The following is a 26,072-nucleotide window of genomic DNA, read 5'->3' on the forward strand; positions in this document are numbered from 1 at the left end:
GGTTGTGGTAGGTGTGGAGTCTCACCGTGCCTTTTTTTTGGCAGGATTCTGCAGGTGGAGCCGAAGAAAACGTAGAGAAAGTAGTGAATCTTGAACTCGTTTTTGGTTACCACTTGAAGCCAGGAAATGGTCCAAAGGTAAGCCGGGAGCGCTACGTTGGTTTGGTTGGTTAACAGTCACTGCCCAGAGGGTCCAGTATCTTCTGGACACAGAAAGAAAATTTGCGGCAAGAACCTTCTTGGCTGGCCAGCAGGGCTGCATCGGTGGTGGGGAGCCTGCTCCCCAGAGCACGCGAGGAAGAAAGAGTGGCACAGAAAGCCTTGACTGAAAGCTTTTGTTTCTCCGTGAAGCATTTTTTTAATCGTAATTTTTGTAATTCAGGCTTTCACTTTGTTCCTTTATCCCAATGGGTGTGAAATAACAACCCATTTATGCAAAAAAAATGCCATTCACAGTTGGGCAGTGCTGTGTGCCTGATGTTAGTGGACAGACTATTACTTCAGTGTCGGCGGAAAGATGGTGTCTTTTTGTGCAACCAAGAGGGGGCTGGAAAATACATGGTGTGTGTGGCCGCTGGCTGGGGAGGACAGGGCTGGTCCTGGCAGTGACCGTGTTCACTCATGGTGCTGGGGGAGGGAAGGGTAAGGGCAGCACATTGCAGGTGGCAAAACTACTGTGCAGCATCTGGTAAAAGGCAATTACCAGCATGGCACACCCTAATCAAACCTCAGCTCCAAGCCGAGCTGGTTCAAGGATCTGTGCTGGTTGCGCTCTGTGTAACAGGAGTGTTGACAACTCCAGATGTTCCAGCAAAGCATTTCCACTGCATTGTCTTTTCTCGAGAGCGAGGTTTGTCCCATGCTTTTTGTTTTCTTTATCCAGCCTGCCACGGACTCTGAGTTCAAGGGTTTTAGAATTAATCATCTATGTGGAAATGGTGTGCAAAGCATTTCTGAGTTAGAGTCAGGGGTTGTGACAGCAGGATTTGTTTCCTTTTTGTATTTGACAAATCTGCATTGTGTGTCCACCCTAAACTTGTGGGTGGCTGACTTTCATCTTGTGTTATCTGGCTGCTTTGCTTTCAGGGCATATTGTTTGCAGAAGTCTCTTGATTTCTGTACTTGGTGGTGCTTGCAGAGAAAGCATTTAGGTTTGTACTTAGTAGGAACTTGGACTCGTACTGAAATCATTTCATCAATTTGAAAAAGCCTTTTGCTTTTTGTCTGGAGATTTCCTTTTTTTGTTTGTTTCTTTTATCCTAAGCACTTTTTTTTCTATGAAAATCTTCTCTATCACTATGTGAATTACTTAGACTGTCTCACTGTTCTTGAATGCATGTAGCTTGTGATGCTGTACAGCTGCTTTTTTGTAAATGTGCATCTTTCTCTCCAATGTGCAACTCTTCAAGGAACTTAAAAGTCCATAAATAGCTTGTATCTCCCTTCCATTTCCAGTATGGATTGTGTGCCGTAGTGCAGGGAGGTGGACAACTTTCCCCAGGAAAGAGCAGGAGGAGTGAACAGACCTCTGAGTGTTGGAGAGGAATTAAGGTTGCATTAAAGCCAGCTAAGTTTGATGACAAGTATATGTTTTAGCCATGATGGCAAAATTGGCAAATATGACAGTGTGCCAAAGTCTGCAGGACAGAAACTGAACTGCTACGGGAGAACAGGGCTAGCTCGGTGGCCCAGCACAGTGCCGACATAGCTTAGCAGGTGTCTGACATGCCAACGGAGAGCGCTTCTTTTTTTTTGTCCTGCCTTCCCCATGAGCTCCTAATTGGTCGTCTGCTCTGTGTGCTCTCAGGCCCCTTCCTAAGGAAGCCATTCCCTCCGAAGCGGTGGTGCGCCAGGCATGCCTTCCCTGGCATCCGCCCTGCACAGCACCCGTGTCCCTGATGCTGTTCCAGGGAATGTGCAAGTTGAGTTTATCTGGGCTGGAAACTTCTGTCCTATATCTGCTTATTAATGCATACCTGCCTTTAAAGATGTTGCAGCTAAGCCAGTTTTAAAACGTGGACTGGAAGCAGTAGATCAACGGAGCTTTGGGGCAAGATGCTAGGGCCAACATGAGCAGGATCATTTGCATTAAACGTAACACTAACGAAGACTGGTGTGATACTACAATACAGAAAATTTGGCTAGTTTGCTGCTTTGAAAATCCCTGGATACAATCTTCTAGCTCCCCTAGAGGCTGCTTTAAGCCAGCTACTGCTGCCATCCAGATTTGTTCTAAAATGATTTGGAGATACTGGGTAAACCAGGATCGAAGGGTTTAAACTTCTTTTACTGTTCTGTTTTTGTAAAAGAGTGGTGCCTGTTCCTGTAAAACTAGGTCAGCAGAAGCACTTGGGATTGTACCTTCCACCATCTTTATAGCTAAAAAGCTGGCCTACATCAGTTTAAAAATAAATTTCTCAAAGGAACTTTACCCTAATCAGTCCCTGTAACCAGCTGCCTAGCTATGAAGCCTTTCTCCTGTTTTAGCCATGAGAAAAAAGAGGCTATAAGCTCAAATCTGGGTTACAAGTTGAGAACATGTGTTCCCTGGGTGATGCATAGGCTGCTGGACCTGCGTGCGTCAGGGGAGGTTATTGGGCTCGGCTGGGCGCTGGTGCAGCACAGCGGGAAGGGCTGCACACAGGGGGACAGGTCACACCGGGAGGTGTTACCCCAGGCTGGCGCTGCGCTGCTCTCCTGGACTGAGTTCCCCTCAGTGATTGTAGCACATCTCCTGGTGTAGCGGCACCTGGAAGCCAGCCCGGCCACACGCTTGGAAGGGGCTCTGCCAAAGCGTGGGACAGGATGGACACCTGGGACAAGCGCACGCTCCTGATCCAAGCTAAAGCTCTGGCGTGAGCGCGGCCTTGGTGTGCAGCACGACGTACTGCGAGGCCACGGGGCGTTAAAGTGCTGGCTGAGCTGGTCCGGGACCCAGAAACCGTTCGGTGGGCACAGGTTTAATTCAGATGCGTTGGCTGGTCATAGCACAGCCCCGTCTCGGGTGTGAAGGTGGTTCCGTGGGGCACAGGTGGCTGCTCCTGGCGCTGCAGCGAGCCCTGGTAGCACAGGCAGCGCACCTGCTGCGTAAGCAGGCACAAACTTGAGGGCCATAGGAACGGCAGTGCCTTTTAGCAGGGATCCTGATGAATGTACCTCAGGATGGCATTTGCATGTTCAGCCTTGTCCGTACGCTGAATGCAATGTTGACTTCCCAGTACGCAACTTTACCAGCCTCAGATTTGTTACCTAATTTAAACTGCATCTTCTAGTGGGATTGTGTTGGTTTCCACCAGCTGACAGATGCAGTCATTTCATTACGGTTTCCTTTCCTTTTTAGCTGCATCTTTGGAGGTGATGAAAGCTCAGTTGACCTTTGTGCTCTCCGAATGCATCAGGAGTGAGTGCTGCAAAGCTAACCTGGTTTTTAGAGGTTTCTTTTCCAACTCTTGTAGTTTGAGTTATGTGGTTATTTCCATTCACTTCCTTTTAATGACCTTTCTGTACACAATTCCCACTGAGCTGAAAGATGATAGTTTTAGACATTTTATATGATTTTTTCCCACAAATTAAAAAAAAAAAGGGGGGGACACACACCAATTAACTCCAAGATACCGAAGAGGGTAAAAAAACAAACCCTGGCAATTGTGGCTTGAGCTGATTTGCAGAACTGCAGAGGGAATTTTCAATGGCTTTCTCATCCTGGGTGGCTCATTAAAATTTCCCAATCAGGGAAAGGTGTCTGAGCTGTGTCAGCTCCACACTGATGAATCACCCAACCCCTTAAGATGGATGGTTCACAGTCTTTTTGTCTCCTGTTGATGCGTTCTTTAGTTTTGGTCCTCAAAAGGGCAGATTTCACCATGCTTTGAATGTTTTCATTTTTTACCGAGTGTGGCACAATGTGACCTATATCCAAACACAAAGCCTTGCAGTGGGCTCACCATTTTGCCTTATTTTTCCCCAGTTTCCTCTCCCTCCATTTGACAAGCTGAGGAGCAAAGGCTCTTCAAAACCATCTGCTAACTGTGTGAACTATTTTCTAGCCTTGAATATCCAAACTGGGATATATTTTAATGCTATTATTTAAATGTTCAAAAGTGAATGTAATATTAAGGCTAATTTAGAGAGACGTTGTGACCAGCTCCTCATGTGGACAACCCTGGGCTGGCAAAATGCAGGCAGTACCCAGACAAAATGGTAACTGGAATGCAGTTTCACAAGTGTTCAAGAGCATTTCTGCTGCTTCTGCCTCTTCACCCTCCCACTACATCAACAGGCACGAAACCTTTCTTTACTTTCTTAAAAATAATTCCTACTTCAGACAGATGAGATATAACTTCACCAGTTTAATTTGCCCCTTACAGAGGAAAAATTACTCCTCACCTTGCAAATGTGGCAAAAAATAAAGCAAGGGCCAAGGTCTAAAATTTAAAATTCCAGTTTTGTAGTTTTTCAGTCGTATATATTCCTCATGCTTTATAGGTATATTAACCCACTTCAGTAAGTAAAGCTGGCAGAGGAACTGGTTTTACCTGACCCTTCCTTTGCAAAATATTTGCAAGTACCTTGACTTCCTAACATGGAGTTGTTTAGCCTTATCTCAAAACCTCTTCTAAAGCCTCTCTCTTTAATTACATCTGAAAGGACAAAGGTCAAAGCTACTGAAGCCTAACAGTTGATGCAAGAATCAGAGTAGCTGTGTTTGTCACTTTCACAGATTTGCTCCTATTCCAGTAAGCAGTCAGTAAAGGGGTAAATACTTTGTGAAGAAAAAGTAATAGCTAAGCTGTAAAAGAAAATCACAGCCATGTTTAAATATAAGCAGCACCATTAAGAACTGGTTAATGTAGTCCACCGAGGAAGTGGATCAGTGGTAGGGTGTTAGAAGTTTAGTGCAGGTGGTCTGAACTCCTTGTATTATTTTTTTTTCAAGAGACTTTTCGGGACCATGTATTGTTTTTACACAAGGTGGAGCTGGTATAACTCCATCGCCTCCACTTGGATTGCTCCAGCTGTAGCATCCATGTGTAACTGAGGTGAAAGTCAAGCCAACACCTTTTAAAATCATTGTGTAGGCGGCGCTGAGCCAGGGATTCCCATCAGAAATGATTCCGTAATCCTGCAGAGGTGTATAGACTTTTCAGCTAGGTAATTTGCTCAGCTGAATTTCTAGACTTTTTAATCTCAAGCTTTATTTTCATACCTTGGCCACTCTGAATTAGCTTGCTGCCTTTCACACACGGCCCCTCACGCGTACAGCCTCAGTCACGGGTATATCTGTGGAAGCACGGGCAGGTCGCGGTGGTCTGGACGCTTGGAATGCCCTCTCCAGCCAGAAGCCTGGAAGAGGAGTCACATGTGTGGGAAGTGCCCAGCGGCCCTGCCATGCCTTTCCTGAGCTCCCGCACACCCTTGTCCCCGCAGCCGACATCCCGTCCTGTGGGGCTGCAAACCACCGTGTGTGAGCTGCCGCCTCGGCGGGCCCCCCCTGTCAGCGGGGCCGTGGTGCCAGCACAGCTCCATCGCGCTGCTCCCACCAGCGGAGGATGGGGCTGGCTCAGACGGCACAGGAGGGCACCTGCGCAGCACCCAGGGAAGGGACTTGTGTCTTCCATGCTTCCACCTTTCCAATCCCGCTGTTGCACACAGGCGGCTCATGTGGATGGTGATGCCTGTGGCCGTGGCAGTCCTCTTCTGCGGGACCGCCATCATCGCAGAGCTCTCCGTCTGGGCTGCTACAGCCCGCTTCCCTTGGGTGCCAGCGCCCAGCACGCAGTGGGTCCCAGTGTTTACCGTTGCGCTCCCCCCATGCGGCACGGCACGGCACATCGCTGCGCAGCGCTGGATGTCAGAGGAAGGTGCCGTCGGGACGGGTGTGCTGGTTCCGGGCGGCCTGCGTGGGTGTTGGAAAGGCCTCGTGCTTCTGGCAAAGCCTCCGCCAGTGGCGCCTGTTGCCTTGTGGAGGAGTAAGGGCTCTGGCTTTCGGAGAAGGCACCCAGGCAACTGATAACATAAATATATCTTGCGCTTGCTTTGTTTCTGTATGTTTTAAGACCATCTCTCTCGGAAGGCCTCCCCTCCGCCCCTGTTTTTTTCTGCCTGCACAGCTGAAACAAAACCGGCGGTGGAGCCACCTTCTCTTGCAGGAGCCCGGCTGGCAGCAGCCTGCCCTGACCTGAGACACCAGCCATTGTTAAGGGTATAACACATTTACATATTTTGCAATAAAACATCAGTTATTTGCATTACTGTGTCAAGTTTTATTTGATTCTTTCACCTAAAAATGACTCATTTTCCTTTCTTGTATTTTAAAAACCAACTACTCTAAGCTTGTTTGAGAATAATCAAAAATTGCCCATTTAGCTAGAAGTCATTTTCTTTTCAAAAGGCAAATGTTATTTAATCTTTCAGCTGTTCATTGTGCCATCATAAATACTTTCTTTTCAGCACAGTTGTGGGGACTGAAATGAGCCCACTAATTGCCTCCCATTTCGACTGACATGTGGTGGTTTAGTGGAAAGAGAACACAGCGGGGAGAAGGAAATAGGAGGCTGAGAAAATGAGAGCTAATTATTTTCACTGCCTCATGTCAGGCTCTGTGTCAGCCTTGTTTTTACAAACTGGAAGGTTTAGCACTAAATAAAACAAACTGGCGTCATGTTTTTATATACTGGCAGTGTCATGGAAGCAGCTGCACATCTCAAAGACAATATAATGCCTGCATTCGCATGGACACCATCTGACAGCCACTGTGAGCCACTGCTAATGAGGATATCACAGTGGTGCCAAGTGAAAGGTGCTGAATTATGTATGATTCTTCATCAGTGCAGCAATAGTCCTGTACATCATTATGAGACATTGTTTTGCTGAAGAGATTAAAACATTCTTAGTTCCAGACCCTGCAACCTATACACGCTACAAGAGGTTATTAATGGAATTTTTAGGGAGAGTTTCTTGTGGATTTCTTTTTGGTTAAAAATATCTCATGGGACAAAGCCATGGTGGGTCATGACACTATATATATAAAGAAGAGAAGCAAATTAACCGTAATTGTGTTATCTTCCTTTAAATCCAGAATAATAAAATATAGTGTAGCAGGGTGATACATAATGATAAATAACCCAAGTGCTGTCACTGGATGTTCAACTCTAATGCCTTTAAAACAGCAGGTTTCAGCAGCTGAGATAGATAATAGCTAAGAATGTAAAGGAGCTTCTGGGGACCTAAATCATCAACATGCTACTACTTTTAGTACCAGCATGACCAACATTTTTTTCGTATTTGTTTCATCTTGCGTTACATCTTACTTTTCTTCTAATATTCAGTTGCCTGCTACGATGCCGTTTCCATTTTTTCTTCAATCTTAAAAAAAAAAAAAAAGGAAGAAAAAAAAAAGGTTTATTGCAACCACTGGTTTTAAAATAATCCTGGATTTGGGCCTCCTTGAAAAATGGGGTGTCTCCCCAGCCAGAGTTTTTAAGCTGTTGTTGCAGGAGACATGTTTGTTGTTTAAAGCCTGTGCCTGATTTTCGTTTCCCGTTCCATTTTTGTTGCAGGCGCTAGCGCATATGGGGTTAAAGTATTGTCACCACGGTGAGCTGGAGACTTAATTTTTAAAGAGTTCATGTTTTTCTGTTTTGAAGCTGGGGAGAAGTGGCTCAAAATACATGTATGATTTGCTTTTCTACAATCATTTGCAGAGGCTGCTGATTTATTTGCTTTGTCAAAGTGTTATTTGGAAATGTTTTTCACACAAAGTTTTGCTGGTTGTGTCTCTCCGTTCTTAAACTGGGGTGTGTTTTTTTAAACAAAAAGCTGAAATTCTTTATTTCAATCAAAATGGAGCAGGTACCTATTGGGAGGGATTTTAATGCTTGAATTACAAGATGTCCAGGGAAATCTCTTTGAAGGACTTGTATAAGTACATTTATCAACCAGACCTTTTGAACAAGCCATTTCCAAATTATTTTCCCACATACATCTGGTACTAAATAGAGTCTCGATCCAAGAAATCTTATGGCTTCAATTCAAAGAATTTAAAGACGTATACTTGGTTATTCTAGCCAATTTTTTTGCTTAAGTGGCTAAGCGTCTCTTTCCTATTTGTTGCTAAATAAGAACCTAAAACTCGATCGGAAACCAGGGAAATATATCCCTTTCTGCCGCACACAAATCTCACATTAGTAACTGTGTGGTTGAACAAAATTATTACCAAGTTTGTAAGACAAGTAGCCACCTGCCTATCTCAGATATTTCCCAGGTGCCTTGATTGAAAGTCACCTAGCTGGTGTCTTTTCTCCTTCCTTCCTTCCTTCTTTCTTTCTGTCTTTTCTATCTTTTCTCTTTTTCTCCCAGCCTCCCCTTCCCTTTCTCTCCCCTCTTTATTTCCCTGCCTGCCATTCTGTCTTTTTCTGTCTCTCCCCTTTCCTCTGATGATTTCACAGCAACACAATATGAACATCTTTCTAAATAAAACAAGACACGTATTCTTGAGCGACCAGAGAAGGTGTGCTTAGTGTGGTAATTTGCCTTTTTGGTATCTGTGCGGTGTGGCTGGAGAGGACTCCAAGGAGGACCGAAGGTTTGGGGGCTGGATCTGAAGGACAGGAGAGTGTATTCCTTTCTCTGAAGCTGCAGTTGGGCACTGGGGAAGGCGGTGTTTGTGCAGGGCTCGAGCATCCACAGCTGCGTGGGGCAGCCTGATTCGTTACTGCACGGAGCGGGCTCCTGCGTGCGTGGCGGAGCCGGCGAGGGCTGGGCACGGGCAGGGGCCCGCAGCCTGCCAGACCCTGGATGTACACGGCTTGTCAGCCTTTTCTTTAGAGGTGGTCGTTTGATTTATGTTGTTTATTAAAATGAGCTCACGTTTGTCAGATCTATAGGAAGGGTCTGTAGAGAGATGTGAGTGAACAGCACAAAATCCTGAGTCGTGAGGGCACAGGAGCCCTGGCACAAAGCGTAGCTCTGGCTCTCAGGTGCTTGGCACTGGTGTCACAGCAGGAGATGCGCTGAATTAACTGGAGGGTAGTATTTTATGTCAATGTTTTGTTCTTTCCTTGGCTCAGGTGTTTTTGTAAAACTTAGAAATGTCACCAAGTGCCTTGTCTCTAATCTCAGGTTTGATCTGCAATAGGAAATCCAGGTAGCATGAATTTAGGAAGTCCTGCAAAAATGTCTGGCAACAAAGACGGTGTGTGCAGGTTGAGGAGCACAATCTGAGAGGCGAGGAGGAGCCAAAGTAAACTCGCCTTGCTGTTGCTGTCCAGTTACATAGCGCCTGTGGTCCTCAGCCAGCATCAGGGCCAGTGTGTCATGCTCTTCCTACCTGGGAAGAGACAGGCGTAACCCTGGGTTAGCTCATACCCAAAAAAGCAGGGGAGAAAAGGGACATGCAAAGAGATACAGTCCATGATTAGGAAACGGGGGCACAAGGCAACTTCGGCACCTTGTCAGATTGTGCAGGAAGCTGATGGTAGAACTGGAAACTGAACTTGGTGCCTCCGAGTCTCGGGCTGATACCCTGACCGCTGGACCACAGTTCCCATCACTCAAACGTGCACCGGGGTGATGCAAAAACCAATTCACACGTCCACTCTGCTCATAAAATGTGGAAGCTTTCAATGGGGACAGATGGACACACAGGGCCAAATGCTTTCATAAGCATAATTTGTTGTTGCGGTTCGGAAATGATTATACTCCAGTTTTCTTTTATCTTGGAATTGCCAATTCAATGCCTGATTGAAAGCTTTGAGACTTCTGAGGGCTGAGCTCCTACGTTACATTTATGAGAGATGCACGTGCAAACACTAGCAGATAATCGCATGTGCGAACGGATACTTTTTGGGCTGCTGTACATTTGTGTGTGCAAATAACTGCTTACGCAAGCCTTTGACCCTAAGCGGCCATCTGTGTCCCCATTGAAAGTTTTTTGCATTTTCTGTGCAGAATTGAGGAGAAGACTGCCTCCCACAAATGCTGAGACAGCACCTGCCTGGCTGGTGGCACGCGGCGGGGACAGAGCCTCCTGAACCCCTGGCGTGTCTGGAGGAGCTCCTTGTCTGAGAGGCAGATCCCTCCTGTCTGCATGGAGGTGGAGACACTCTGCTTCACTGCAGCCCCTGTTGTCCCTCAGGGGACCGATTTTTGGAGGAGCTCAGTGCACCGGACCGTATCTAACCCCCAAAGCACCTGCCAGGCACACCAGTGGATGTCGGCTGGTTTGCACCACGGACAGGCAGTTGCCAGTCCCCAGTGGGAGCCTCCCTGGGCACAGGCACAAACCTTGGTCCCAGCACCTAGCCTGCATGGGATGTCCTGCAGGATGCTGCCAGAGCTGTCAGCTTCTGTAGGCTCACACCCGTGCAAAGTGTTGGATGTTGGCCCCACATTCGGCTCATAGGATTATTTAAGGATACCTTTCATTGCTTTGGTTTATTAGATTCACTATGATTATTTTCTAAGCTGAGCTTGCTTATAATTAATAGTGCAGTTGGAGGTGAGCAGAAGTTGATGCCTAGTGCTTTGCTGGGCACTCGGTATCTGAAGTAACTGAGCTGTGATAACCAGCTCACCCTCCTGTCCATTATCTGAGCAACTGTCTTAACGGTGTTTCACAGACCCTCTGGTCATTCGTTCCTGGGTTCACCAGGAAGGTGTCCCTGGGGCTGGCTGCCAGCACTGGCTGTGACCCCACGTGACGGCTCCCACCGCTGCCCTGTGCCTCCACCACCATGCGGGTGGGCAGAGCTCCCGCGCCGCCCACGTGAATGGGCTGTCTGGCCAGGTGGGTGAAGCCACCATCCTCCTGGTGGCTCCCTTCAGGAGATCCACACCTCTGAAGACATCCAGACCTGTCCACGTAGCGACTGTCTCTCGGGCTGAGCTAGGAGGAAAGCAAACAAGAGAACCTGAGGGTTTTCCGGTATCAACACTTTTACTGGAAAACATGCATGTCCTGAAATATGTATAGGTTCCTTATCTTTCTCCTTGGGTTATTTTTTGCCTCCATATATTGAGGATTAGGTTTTGGGTTGTTTTGGCTTTTGGTTTTGTTTCATTTTGTTGGTGGTGGTGGTTTTTTTTTTAATTTGTATTCTAACAATCCAGCATTCTTTTTTTATTATTCATAGGATTGTAAATGGAAAATGTACATGGAGATGGACGGGGATGAAATTGCAATAACCTACATAAAAGATGTGACATTCAACACTAACCTACCTGATGTAGAGATTTTAAAGATGACAAAGGTATTTACAGCCTTAAAGCTTTCACGAATTCACAGATCTCAAACAAAGACATTAAAATACCACAGCAGTCGACTTTTGTGCTTTCGGAAGCTCAATCTCTTGACAGCTTTTAAATAAAATGCACATTTTAAACAGATTTGTATCATAATAGGAGTTAGGTATTTTGGTTCTCTTTTAAGCTGACAATAATGTTAACAATAGAAAAATAAGAGAAGGAACTAATTTATATTTTCTTGTTTTAATTCCATGTTATATCCTCTGAATTTATTACCACTTTTAAAGAAAAGAATGTTCAAAAAATTACTTTCCTTTTCAAGAGAAAAAAACTGATTTAAATGTTCCAGTTTGAAACTTGATGTGATTTGTCTGGGTTGGGGTTTTTTTCCTCTCTTTACCTTTTTTTGACATGGTTTCAGAACTTTTACGTGGTTCTAAAACTCCCTCTTTCATGCAACAATGGGTTGCAAAGACTGAAACCCATCAACGGACAGTACAGCACTGAACATCTGCAATTCAGTGTCACTGGGCATTTTACCTTATTTCAGAACCTGCCTGCAAATATTTACCAGCCAGCATTTAGACTGCTTTTACCCTAAGCAACAGAGGCTTTGTAAATGCAGAGGGTATTCTGTTTGCTGATATTTTAATTGTTTGTTTTTGTTAATGTGCTCCACTTCATAACAGCTAACAAAATAAATTTCTAAATGAAAAAGTATACAGTTTGATTACTAATTAGAATGCTGCTCCACTGTGCACTGATAAAAACCCTCAAACTCCTGAATGCTTTTATCTGTGAATTTTTTTGGCAAAATTTTGGGGGAACCTTGGTTATTTTTTCTAAAGGAAAAACTGAAAATCAGATTCTCAACAGTCAGAACTTCAAGGAAAATGTAAGAGATGAGTACTTGCCAAGAAGTATTCTAATATTTAATTCACACTAGTACTATGTTTATAGTTAGTGATTTCTGGAACAACACCTGTGATTTTTTAAACTACTACTATTGTTGTTGTTGTTGTTATTATTATTATTATTTTGCAAAATACTTTTCTCTTTAATTTTCAACTTAGACATTTTAATTTTTTCCTTTAAAAAAAGGCTTACAGTTATATAAACTAATAGCTAGATACAATAACATTAATTTTTCACATACTTCAGTGTTTTTATATCTGTCAGTGAACACCTCTGAGACTCTAGATATTTGTTCTTGCTGGCCTCTGTAAGTCTAGCAGAAAAGAACTGTACATGCACAATAATGAAAAAGGTTTATGCCCCCATGAAAACATTACACATTGTCTTACCTCCTGTCTGTTATTTATAGAAATCTCTTCTCAGTTTCCTTTGGTAAACAAGGAAGTAAATAATTCCTAAATGTATTGCTTTGTCTCATAAGATTTAAAGAAAAGTAGTGCTGTTAACAATACAGAAACGGATGAAAAAAGCAGATGTTAAAAATATCTTTAGGGTATTTCAGAAACAAGTCAGGAGATGAAGAGCACCTTATAAAACTCCTAACATGTTTTTTTCAGCCACCGTTTGTGATGGAGAAGTGGATTGTGGGGATAGAAGAACACCAGTCTGTTGAATGTGTTGTTACATATGAGGTAAGCTCTAAGAAACAAATTAAAGAAGTGTTTATCCAAGACAAAACCTACATGGGAGGTGTGGAAATAGCATCCTTTGGCTTTGTTATATCCTATAATCAAGTCTCAGCAGCCTGTAATTAATTGTAAAATCTAAAGTTCAGAGCAAAAGCTGAATAAGGTTTACAGAGACAACATCCTCAGCCTGCTGCCTGGGATGGCTCTTTTTCTCAAGGACGAAAACTCCTTTTGCTTGAAGGGTAATGGCAGTGTTGTTTGCATTACTTGAAGAGACTGGTTTTTTACCTTTTCAGTGAAGTGCTAATTAGGAGAGCAGAGAAGCAACAGGATAAGAAAGAAAGTGAAAAGTCAAAAGTAAAATAAGATAAAGTGAAACCAGGAATAGAATTTAAAGTGATAGAAGTTAGTCTTTGTAAAAGGAGTTTGCGGTTAATTACAAATGTGCTTCTATAGAGACCAATGGTGTTTGTCACAAGGAGGCTAATCACTGGGATTCCAGCTCTGTCCTGAGCAGCGATTCAAGAAGTGATGGAGAGACAGAGAAATCCGGGACCTCACTTGTCTGTCTCAGAAGTGGAGAACAGTAGTTTTCTTTCAGCCTGAAGTTTCTCGCAAGAGTCATAGGTTCTTGACAGCAAATTGAAGAGCTTGATACTCCAGGAAAGTTTTGTGGAGGGTCCCCCCGCAAAGATACCTGCTTAGTCCTACCTCTTTTAGCAGAAAGCACTGCCTGTTTGATGCTCACATTAATATAACTAGTAAAATATCTTTTTGTGTTTGTAGAGGAAGGCCTTCAGATCTTTCCTCCACATGGTACATGAATTGAAACAGTTATTCACTACCACATTTTTAGCATAATCACAAAATACCAGCCAAAATTATCTAGTCTAAAAATACTTGAGGACTGGCTGAGTGGTTTTGCAAAACAGACTCTATATTGAAAATGCTGCTGCTGCTCGGGCACTAGTGGAAGTTCCCTCTTAGGAGAGCTTAGTGGGTTGTGTGTTATTATGTCCTCATGCTTGTTGTGTCCTTCCTGAGCAGAGTGATGTTAGAGCTCCCAAAACCACCAGGCACGTCCAAGCTATCTGCTGGAGCAAGGTGAAAGCGCAGGACGAGGTTGAGACAGTGCAGCTCATGATCCAAACCTCGCTCCCCAACTCGGAGGGGAATTCACGGAGCAGATCCAACTCAAGTAAGACAATACATGCAAACTTCATTGCTGATATCATGTCGTGGTTTAACCCCAGCCAGTAACTAAGTACCATGCAGCCACCTGGAGGGATGGGGAGGAGAGTCGGAAAGGAATGTAAAACTCAAGTGTTGGTATAAGTACAATTTAATAATTGAAATAAAATAAAACAAAACCAATAATAATTATAATAATAACAGTTACCATGAAAAGGAGGGAGAAGGGGAGAGGAATGGAATCCAAAGGGAAGGGAGAAAGAAAACAAGTGATGCACAATACAACTGCTTCCCACTGGCTGTTTTGAGGATTTGGGGAGCCAGTGCTTTCAGCAGCTTTTATCCTGGCTTCCTTTCCCTGCAATGCAAATTCAGCAGGAGTGCTTTGGCCAGCTACTTCCTCCTGCTCTTGGCCACCCAGCACACAGGGAGCTATGCACAGATGTTGTGCTTAGATACAGAGCCCTTCCTGGAAGAGATGTTTGGGTGCAGATTGCTCTTGGTCTGGCCAGTGCTTTTGCAGAGGGGGACACACATACCAAGGCTGTAGCCTCAGAAACTGCACATGGGTTGGCAAAAAGTCCGCTGTGGGTGATACGCTGTTCTGACAGGTACATGCTGCCAGCCTGGCAGACCCCATAGTGCTCCTGATGCCCTGCTGTCTGCGAGGAGGAGTGAAGTCTTCTTCCACAGCTCAGCCTGCCCGTTTGAGCCAGCCCTGGTTCATCATTATCTGACTCTGGAATAGTGTTTGTTATGGCTTCTGGGGCTTGACTTGTTCAGTGAGATACATTTAATAATACAGTGGGCTTTATGCTGCAGTCTTCATTTCCTAGCTAAAGTATGCTACTCACATAATCAAACTCAACTCAGTTGACTCTAGCACAGTTCTTCCTTTAAGATCTGCTGTTCTTTTTGTAAAGGTGTTTGTTAACCAAAGCTGTGTTTCTGATTGAGTTCACAGAAATGTTTGGGTTGGGACAGCTGAGGGGCAGCACAGGAGCTGGAACAAAATACCCGTCAGCGGAGGGTGAATTTCTCCGATTTTACACTACTGCCAAATGTAGAATGGTCTTGAGAATTGAGAGGTGCTGGGTTTTGACTACTAACACGTCTAAAATGGGTGGTCTTATTCCTAAGCCATTGTGATCCTTTAGCAACACAAGTGTGTTCGGTAATGCAGATGGGACCTAAAGCATGTCCTAAAAGATACATTTTCACTGTGGATTAGCTCTGCTGATGGAGATTACCCTAGTTTCAGGGTGATGAGCCGCACAGCCATACCAAAGCGTGGTAGTTGGCTCTGCCACAGTAAGCTGGGCTGCTTTCATTTTTTTGCAGCAAGCAGTGGGAGGGCTTTGTCTGTCTGTCCTTTTGGCACATGGAGGAGTTACAAGAAGGCACTAATATATTGTCGGCACCCAAGTGGATAGGCACAGTTCAGAGGAGCTGGGTTACCAGGCAGCGCGAAAGCTGTGCCTCGGCTCTACCAAGCCTTCTGGCCTGTCTTCTTTACCAGACCACCCACCTCAGATTTAAACCGCCACCAAATCCAAGCACAATGATAAGGATACCTGTCTGAGAGGCTAAAATAACCAGTAGTGAAGGTACTACCTCTGTGGGCTGCCACACAGAGCATTTAACTCATCATACAGAGTTGGTGGCTCAGAGGCCACATGAGGGAGAAGCCCCCAGCCCACAGGAGGTGCGAGGCAGCCCACAGGGTAGTCAGGGAGGTCCCTGATGGGCAACTGGTCCCTTGGCTGGCGACTGCAGCTGGCCACAAGGAGCAGGGACTGAACAGCCTGAAGACACTGGAGGGAGCTCCTCGTTCAGGACAGCATCGGCACTGGTCCTACAGGGCATGTTGTGGCCACCTGAAAGCTGATAACATGTGAAGACCCAAACTCAAGTCCTGAGCCTGCTGCCTGCAGGTTTATGAGTCCTGTGTTTTACGTCCACAACCTGGGTAGGAGGGCACGTGGGAATGGCAGAGGAGATGGTGTCTAGTGAGTACATTTCAGCATGCATGTTTCTTTTGAAACCATGACTTTCAAGGAGGTTAAGAAGCAGAGAAGGCAATTCCCATCTGTCTTTCCATGAGAGGAGGTTCCTCTCTCAGTGCAGCCAGAGCTATCTGCTGTGGTGGTGTTACACTCGCACCTTGACAGGAAACACAGTTTCCTTTTGATGTATTTGACATTAAGCTGAAGTGATTTAATTCTCTTAGGATTCAGACAAAGACTGGGGAAAGGAGGAATGGAAGAGACCATCCATTACATCTTAACAGGAACAATCCTAAGGAGGACAAAGCCGCTACCCAGCTCCCACAGAACTCCCCGCAGCCAATTGCAGCATTGCAGCGAGAGGCAGAGGGCTCACAGCATGCGAGTTTTTCCCTGGAAAACCAGCAAAAGGCGAGATTAGAGCTGGAGTCTTCTGTTGAAGACAATAACATTTCAGTCATGTTTATGCTGCTTCAAGCTGGCAGGGTTATCCTTTCCTGTTGGAATGATTAGCAATCTTTAGGGACAAATCTCTCTAGGCCAAAATTTAAGCTGCTGCCCATGGGGTTTTGGCCAGAGCTGTGGCCTTGGATAAGAGGAATTCCTGGTCTCTGCTTTACCCATAAAGTAGCAAACTAGGCAGTCCTCGAAGTTCAAATGGAAAATGTACAACTATTGTATCTGCTGTAGGCTTTCATGCAAACCACAGGACTGAGTTTCAAAAGCACTTCAGTCTGATCTCTGGGAGCTACAACTTCTGTTACAACCCCAGAGCTGTGACAGGAGGTGTGAGGGAACTGTAATAGCCCAAGTTGCTGACAGTTAAGCACTGCCTGAGCTATCCTGCCTGAAGCCAGCTGCCTCACCGATTTTCCTAAGCTGGGGCTTAGACTCAGTGTCTGGAGCATGCAAAGTAGATTGACTTCTGAATTTGTAGTAATAACAACAGCTGAAGTGGCTCTGGTTGTTGTGGTGTGTAGGCCTTTGAAGAGGAAATGGAGTGAGAGGAGGGAGTGTGGCTGCTGCAGCAGGGGTTTGCGCTGGGTCTGCACCGCCTCCGTCTGCGCTCAGCTGTGAGCGGTGACTGTGCTGGCTGGGAGAGACGCAGGTGGAGAGCAATGCAGTGGTGCCAACACCTTGGAGTGCCCACTCCATGCCTGCACTGGAGGTCTCCAGGCTCTTTTGCAATGAAAGCTGTGGAGAAATCTGCCGAGGCTGCCAGGAGCATCACAGGAAATGTTTAAAATCAGGTTGGGTTAAAAACACTGGGAGGACTTGGGAGTGGGAACCCACCTGAGCAGCCAAATGGATGGTTCAGCAAGCGTCTTCTAGTCTAAGCTCCATAATCAGCACTGGCATCATAGATATTTGCATCACTTGCTATTTTAAAAGTCCAACATTGTGTTCAACAATAATATCGAACATATTCAAAACTAGGACAATTTGCTGCAAAGCTGGGAGGGAAGGGGTGCTTTAAGTTGTGTTGAGGTTCTTTCAAGAGAAACCCTGGTACCTAACCTCACACCTTTGGTAAACCAGGGAGCAGTTTTCCATCAGCTCACAGAACGCTGACTCCATTTCTGTTTCCCTGCCAGGCGTGGACAGCCAGTGGATGCAGACACTGCGGATGCACCAAATAGCGAAAGCCATTTCTCTCCAGCACGGCCACCCGCACAGCCCAACCACCGTCACCCACTACCTGCCCTACCTTCACAGCCAGGACTCCTACGCTGCTGCCGTGAGGAGGACACGCGGCCCCGTCAGTTACCAGTTCACATCCATCAGCCACTCCAGAAACTCCTCTCCCCTCTCGCACGGTTTGATGAGAAACCTCTCGAATCTGCAGCTGAACTCGAAAGGCAGCAGCACCTCCAGCACAGCCTCCGACACCCCTTCGGAGAGGGACAGGTCTGCCGGCAAAGGCCGGAACACCTCGCACAGCGGTAACTCCTGCAGCTCCTCGGACGGGCGGCACAGCGGGACCAGCTCCCCGGTGCCCCCCCGGCACTCGGGAAGAGCCGGCAGGACTTCCTTGCCAGCAGCCCCCCCGGCATACCAGCACCGCAGGTACCTCCGCGGCCCCCCCCAGCCCAACGCCATCCCGGGCATGCCCCCGCAGGGCGAGAGCGAGCCCAGGAGGGGCGAAGGGGAGAGCAGGGTCGGCGAGGGCGGGTGGATAAGGGTGCAGCACGCAAAGAAGCCACACAGGCAGGTGGCCGGCAAGGCGGGGAGGGAGAGGCCCAGGGGGAGCTGGCGGGGCCGGAGGACGTTCTGAGGACGGTGGTTGCCCCTTTATTTAACTGAACGTTCAGCCTAGAGAAGACGTGCCTGCTCCTACTCAATTCGCCACATGGAAGCCAGACTTCGCATCCTCGCTGGCCGGTGCGGCCCGGGGCCTGCCGGTGGAAGGGGACGGCCGCCCAGCTCTCCTGTCACGCTTGGTGCCGAGGGATTTAATCTGATTTTCTCCCCACTGTTTGGCTGCTCCTGTTCTCAGCTGACTGGATATCCACTGATTTGCTTAATATTTCAACAATAAAATCAGTAAGGCATAGCCAGGTGCCACAACAGAAGGCTCTCCATTTCATCCTTAAAGAAGGAGTTGTGCTGCTACGTCTCCCCTTGCCTTGCTTACATCTCCAGATGCCGAGTCCAGCTCTGAGCAGGGTCTCCTCACCCCTTGTTCCATCTGCATCTGTCAGGGCTATAGGAAGAGGTAGTATTTTTATCAGATGAACATAGTCTGAAAAACAGGAACACAGGGAGATTTTCCTGCAGGTCCACTCCAGTAGCTTTACTTCTCCACTTCAGCTCGCCATCCCCTCTCAGGAATTTCTCACCTTGCTCTTTACTAAAAGCCCCGATACCACTGAGCACGCTCCATCGTGTACACAGCTGTAATCAGAAGGAGAAACAAAACCTAGGCTTTATTCTTTTGAGGGGAAAAATTAAAATAGAGGGAGAAAAAGGCATTGCCTTTATCACAGTTACATCTGTCCCCACTGAGGTCTATGATAGCATTTATTCCAGGGCAGCAGGAATTGTTAATTGAATTTTTAAATGTGGCCAGACTGTGTCGCTTTTGTCTTTCAGTCTTTAGGTAGTAAAGGCAAGGTCAGCAAAGTTTCTGATTAATGTGGTCTTTAGCTCCACTGAGAACAAAGACACAGCTGTACACTCACTTGGCATCAGAAGGTTTCTTCATGGCCTTTTCACTCCAAGTTGATTTCACACAATTAAAAAGGAAAAAAAAAAAAAAAAAAGTTAGGGTTTCCCAAGATGCAAGAAGGTGAAAAAAAAAGGAAGACACAGATAAAGGAAGCTGAACCCAAAGAACACATGGTACCCTCTGAAAGCCAAGAAACTGTACATTAGAGATACCTTTGAACAAGGTGCTACATACAATCCATGCCAACCAGTGCTTGCTGGCATGCAGTTGTGAGCAATGCTGGAGGAGCTGCCGGCACATCACCCCCTCGATAACCCCTATCACCATAGCCCCATCACTGAATGTTCAAAAGGAAACGTAAATCCCCTGCTCCACACAAAGGCCACTCCTGGGGGTATGTGCAGCTCTCCTCCCTCTGATTCCCACCAGCCCCAATGAGGGCTGAGTCCCGTGGTGGGTTTCTCAACACCTACTTGAGTGAACTGGGACATTTCATGAGATCAGGACAGGGTCCACCAAAACCAATGGAGCAGGACACAACTGATAACAAGTGTCAGGAATTGAATCTGTCCTTTAAGCAGCTTTTCCTCTAACAACAGTTAGGAGCAGAAAAAATACTAGGAAGCTTTACCTGGCAGTGAATGGGACTGCATGTGAAGCTCTGTGATAACAAAGCTTGCAGCTTGCCTGTGGCTTCAGAGTGGTTGAAAGCTGGTTAGTAACCCAGCTTCTGGCCCTGGTTTATTGAACCTGACAACTAGTTTGGGGGGCATAGACAATCCACCATTGGATGTTTCTCTGACACAACTTAGCAGGAGACCGGGATTTTGTCTAGGTTGGGGAATCCTTCCCTAACATCTTTTGCCATGACCAAAATGGGCTGGAGGGTACCAGCTGATAGTAACTGCCACTGAGAGCACTTGCTAGAAATGAGCTTGTGTTACTAAAATTTGGATATGCATCTTGGGAAGCGAGATCAAGTTTCATGGTTGGACCTCCACAAATCCTAGAAAGAAATTGCAGGGGTTTGGAAGGGCACGTTTCTTTCCCAAGGTGATGAAGATGGTGCTGTAGTTGTACAGGCCTGAAAAGAAGGCCCTACCGAGCAGACACTGTGGGCTGGTGGTGGCAACTCAAGATTTATCAGCTGCCTATGGCTGATTTTCAAGACGTCCAGGAGGATCCTTCTGCTGTTTGTAAGCAATTCAGTGCTCTGCCTGATTTTAATCTGCAGTGTACTGTCTGTCCACATCTGTCGTATTAAAGCGTTCATTAACATCTAAAGGAGGAGCGGATGGTATTGATCACACTTATTAAAATTAAATAATCAAGCAATAGTAACTGATTAGAAATCCTCTTGCATCAGCATTGCTAGTTAAAGCAGCAACAAGTGAACTTGTTGAAAAAAAAAGTCTCAGCAAGATCTAGTTTTCTATCTCATTTTTATCACTCTTAATGTGGCTACTCCTTATCTCGGTAATAATTCATTATAAGTCAAATTAAGCTTACATTTTCACCCCCCAGTACTTTTTTCCAAAGTACTTTTTCAAGCAATTTATTTCCATGTTTTACCAGCATGCAGCTGTGCACAGCAATGTAGAAAGTCGGACTGTCTTGGGCGACTACACCTCAGCAAATGTCTGCTCTTTGGAAAGGAGCCATGCTGGTTTTTTTATCTTACAAGTCTGTTAAAGCCAATAACATTTAAGTACCAGTATGTCTAGATATGCACACTAGGAGCTGGACACACTGCCATCCCATCCATATACATGTCCTCGGCAGCGCTACACACCTTCACTCCGTGGCTGATTCTGCAAGTGGCACAAGTACCACTGCTGTAAAGCCACCCCTTGTTTCCCTGGCTCTCCTTTCTCTTGATCTTCATATCTCCAAGCACTGATGTTGCCATTTTCTTAATCCCCAAAAGGTACCTGCATTTTCCTTTTCCACAGTTTAAAATGCTCTGGATGGTAAGAAGTTAGCTCTGGGATGGCTGCTGGAATGGATGATGAAAAATAGCGGAGAACTCATAAAGGCAAATTGAGAACTGGACGTCCAAAGTAAGTGAGTATTTGTGTCCAATGGGGAGAACGTTTACAGAATCAGATACAGATTTTCTTTTTTTTTTTTTTTTTTTCCCCAATGAAAGTGTGAGACTGACTGTCAGAGCTCACACAGAATCTGTTTGTTCATCCAGCAACATTTTACTCCGGATCTTGTGGGAATCACAAGAGTTGCCCACCTCCCCCTGGATGCCAGACATCTGCAGAAAGGTTTCAGGGTGAACAGCAGCGTCTCTCTCCAGCTGCTAGTTCTTAACCCTGCCAGTGCGATAGGAGGGAGGAAGCGGTGCTCAGCTCAAACAGGAAGAGCTGGTTAACCTCAGCATTATGGTCCTTGGTTTTCTGAAACCTTACAGGCTTTCCCCGCTGCAGCTGACGTCCTCATGGCATGATCAAAAATGATGCTGAGACTTCTTTCTTTTTCTGCCAACAAAATGTGTGATTCAATTTTTTACGGTTTTTTTTTTTTTACTTTCCCATATACCTAGTAATGTCTTCAAAAAACTGAGAAAAGGAAAACAGGAGGATGGAGAGTAGGCACTTAACACTGAGGTTAACAATCCTTCTTTAGCTCTGCAAGGTGTCCCAGAGCTGGGTCTGACCCTGGTGGATACTGGCTTCCTAAGTACACAAATTTCCCCAGCAGTGCTGTGGTACCTGCTGCTACTGTCAGAGGGACTGGTCGTAAGAGGCAAGTGTTGCAGGCACCTGCTCCACGGAGGGACTGACAGCCAGCCCAGCAGTCTGACATGGTGCTGCATGGGGAAGGGGCCTAGAGACGGCGATCTGGGGGGGCATGTTCCCTGTGTCCTGCAGCTCAGTGGCATGTCTGCTGCTGTGCTGCAAACCACCTGGCGGTTCCAGCACCTGTGAAACTCTGCTCCAAAGCACAGTGGGCAGCATGTGAATGTGAGACTCCCTGGAGCAAAAACATTGCCCAGTCCTGCAAACACAGACTGCTTTTGTGCACATGCAGCCAGGGCTCGAGGGGCCTGCCCATGTGCAGCTTGCTTGACAGAGCCGAAGGCATTTCTGAAAGGCGCAGAGCGGCTCAGAGGGCTTTTGTAGCTGCTCATCTGCCTGGGTGGGAAGAGGATGAAGCAGCAAAGTAACCCGTCTCCCAGCTCAGCCTCTCACACAAGCCTTTCCTTGTCCCACAAAGCCTTTGCAAATTCACAGAAGGATGATTGTTGCAGAGGTGACAGCCCACTGAACAGTCCAAGGGGCCCCAAAATCATAAACAACCCCGGGCTGTTCCTCACCCTAACCCTTTGTGACATGAGTAGACTGTCTGTCTGTCCCGGGGCAGTGGAGCTGCAGAGGCTGCTTTTTGTGGCCTGGGCAGAACTTCCACCCAGCTCAGTGTTTGATTTGGGCAGGCTGTAATCTTTCTCTCTTGCAACATTTCTAGTTGTTGCTTTGGCCTCGTTGATTTCAAAAGATGTACCGAAACATTATGCCTATGCTGCAGGCATCAGGAAGATAAGCAAAAGTAATGGTCAGAGAGGGAAGATGGGGTGGCCGTCAACTCCTTTTTGCTGGGAGACGCGGCTGCCAGGGTTCCAGCCTGCCCAACTGCTGCCACAGTGTGCTGTACCTCTGTGCTGTGGGGCATGTGGTCACACTGACTGGGTGGGATGGGATGACCAGCTGCTGAGACCTGCCTGCAGCAGGGGGGATGCCAGTGACCCCTCTGTCTCCTCATCTACAGCCAGATCTCCGTGATGCCATGCCAGTGGGCAAAACACTGCCGTGCTCCCAGGAACGGTGGCTTTCAGAGCTGGTGTTCATTGGTGTTGTTGCTGCTGGTCAATTATTTCCATGAAATGCTAGAGAAAGCAAACCCAGTTCCTGTTCAGCTGAGAGAGGAGAGAGCCCATTTGTACCTCTCCCTGTCACTGCCATGGCTGAGCTAATGCCATGTGAGAACCTGCTTTCTCACTGGCATTGGTGTGAAACAGGGATGGGTATTTTTGAGCATTGCTTACTTTTTAAAGAAAATATTTGCTGCTGCAATTTTGCTCTTTGTAATCTTTTCCCACTGATTATTTTCTAGCAGTTGGCCATGTCTGACAGCAACGCCACCCTCCCTGGGCACACACCAAAACCCCATATGCTGACCACAACCTGGCGAGTTGCTGAGCTGATTTAAGGAGCAGAAGTTGCCCAAACCCTCTGTGTGTCCCCTCCCTCCTACTCAGAGCAACAGCCTTTGGCCAGGGCACCCCTTACCACTGTCCTCACCAGCTCAGCCAGTGCTGCTGAGGATCAAGCCCCAAGTATTTTAAGACTTTCTGTAAACTTGCTGCCAAGAATACTGGACCATGTATCAAAGATAAGCACTTGACTTTTTTTATTATGCCAGAGAATGCGCTTTGACATCATCATCATCATCATCATCATCATCATTATTATTATTATTACTGCTTTAGGCTGGGAAAGTTGGCAGTTGCTTTTGTAACTATGGAAAAACCCCACTGAGAACCCCTCTGACATCCCATGTCACTAAAATGGAACCAAGTAGCTGTGCTACCTCTGAAAATTACATCTGACAATTATTTTCTGTATATGTGTCCACCATAGAAGGGTTTTTAAATAATATTCTTATCTAATGAAGTGCAAAAGCTTAGCAGTTCAAGCCAATTTGTTGCAAAAAGTTAGAGGTTATGGAGGAGAAGTCTATTACCGCAATAACACTAATAATGGTCAGCCAAGATCACATTTGAGTACATGTAAATACAGGGCATTTGAGATTAACATCTCAGAAGACAGAGGAATGGCACTGGGAGGCAGCAGCAGCCTGCGGTGGCTGGGAGCCAGGGGTGAAGCATGGGGGCCCTCTCTGCAGCTCCCACCCCAGCAACACCCCACCACTCCCACCTCAGCTGCCCGCCTGCCCCAAGGGTCAGTGCCTCCTCCTAGAAACTCCATGAAGTGGTTTTGCAGGTGCTGACAGACTACAGACACGAATGCTTTGCCATGTAGAATGAAGCAGCTTAATATACCTGGGGCTCAACATACACATTTCTTTCCCTGCCTTAGCAAGAAAGGTGAGGGCTCCCTGCAGCAGAGAGAGGGCATTTCCCTCGTGCTGTGAAAAAACAAGAAGGGCCTGAAACCTTGAGGTGTACCCTGGGGACCCCCAGCAGGCAGTGGCAAGCCCCAAGAGTCTTTCTACCTGTTGTCCTCCCAGCTCTGCTTCCTCTCTCCTGAGGGAGCTGCCAGCAGAGAGGTCCCTGGGGAGAAGGTTAAGCCACCGCCTGTCTCCACACTCCCATCCTCTCCCAGCAACCACATCTCGCTGAAGGCTGGTGAAGGCAATGCAAATCAACATTCGCTAAGAGGCAGTGGCAAAGCTTATATAAAGGGGCAAAAAACCAGACTGCAGTAAGTATTTTTTATTATTTTCTGATAGCCTCCTGTTTCCCACAGCTATGCATTTGCAGAACATTTTGTAAGCAATTTCTTTATGATGTGACTTAATCTATTTTGTGTTTTCAAAGGGAAATACAAATCAAAGCCCAAGAGTGAAAGGCTGAGATCTTGACCTTTTAAAAGTGGCTGCTGCATTTCGACAATAGCTACTTTTTGATCAACATTTTTTGCTCCGCATTTTGTGGAATGGCTACAGGATACTCAAATGAGCATTATAATTACATTCCCATAATGTGCATCACAACGCTCTAGGCTCCGAATGATCTGCTACGATGTATGCTTGGAATAACCATTAAGATTTCTATCAAAACTGACCACATTTCAGCCGTTCTCTTCGTGTGCTGATGGATATAGGTTCCTAGAAGTGTTTATCAACTGCACCTTTTCTCTCCCTGGACTGTATTTATTCCTTTGGTTTTCCATCTCTTATTGTTTCCATTTTTATGGTGTTGCCAGTTTGCGTCAAAGAAACATGGTATCGAATAGGATCAGACATGACCACCTTCAATTCAACATGCAGGATGCATTTGCAGCCAGGCTTTACTAGTAAGGAACATACAGCAAAGAACAAGGAGATACAAACCTGTTAAATTGGAAAGAGAAAATCTATTTTTCCTTGGAAAGAGAAAAATGGAAAAATATACTAATTGCATTGTGGAGGTATTTTGTGGAGCTGCTACAGCTGGTCTTGGCTATAAACTGATTATATGTGCTAAATATTTTAATTTACATTTATTTTAAAAATTCTGGTTCTACTTATCAGAGCACAATGTCGACGTATTTACAGTAAAAAAGTACTTTATAAAAAATTATGTCCAGCAAACGTGTATAGGTCTAACTATAATTAAATCTCCAAAACTGGATATCCTCCTGCTTCTGTAGAAGAACAAGTGTCCTTCCTGGGTTGCAATCAATAGCAGGTTACCTGATTATACACCTTATTGTCTTTGTATAGTAGCGTTAGCCACTGGAGGGTGACATGTGAACAAATACATATGTGTGATTGGATCTTTTACAGAAACACACCTTTCAAGAGAGAGAAAAACAATTAGTGTGTGTTATAGGTTACCGATTTACAATTTACATCATAAATCAATGTCTGATTATTTTAATGCAAAATGTTTTTACCTTAATTTTTTTGCACTAACAGTTTCAATAACACACTATAATTTGCTCAGATGAAGAGGTGATTGGACAGCTCTTACAGAAATTTTTAATTACTGTCATTAGTGGCTACAATCTTATTCTTTTCTATGGAGCTAAGATATGTGTTATTCCATTGTGCTACAGGTACTTACTCTGCAGTCGTGAGAATTCAAATTCTCCCTTTCCACTGGAATACTTGCATCTGTAAATCTGTG

General features: G+C 45.8%; 1 protein-coding gene across 4 annotated transcripts in view; it reads left to right on the top strand.

Annotated features, from left to right (window-relative positions):
- Positions 1–18,598, top strand: part of MAP3K20 (mitogen-activated protein kinase kinase kinase 20) — a 92,175-nt gene extending 73,577 nt beyond the window's left edge. For all 4 annotated transcript variants that reach the window (XM_040602586.1, XM_040602587.1, XM_040602584.1 and 1 more), the window contains 5 exons: positions 45–137; positions 11,132–11,248; positions 12,776–12,850; positions 13,895–14,045; positions 17,640–18,598. In XM_040602586.1, coding sequence (XP_040458520.1) covers positions 45–137; positions 11,132–11,248; positions 12,776–12,850; positions 13,895–14,045; positions 17,640–18,319 — 1,116 coding nt within the window. In that variant the 3' untranslated portion in view covers positions 18,320–18,598. The remainder of the gene's footprint in view (positions 1–44; positions 138–11,131; positions 11,249–12,775; positions 12,851–13,894; positions 14,046–17,639) is intronic.
- Positions 18,599–26,072: the final 7,474 nt, after the last annotated feature.

Source organism: Falco naumanni, chromosome 8, assembly GCF_017639655.2.
Source record: "Falco naumanni isolate bFalNau1 chromosome 8, bFalNau1.pat, whole genome shotgun sequence".
In the NCBI taxonomy this organism is placed as follows: domain Eukaryota; kingdom Metazoa; phylum Chordata; class Aves; order Falconiformes; family Falconidae; genus Falco; species Falco naumanni.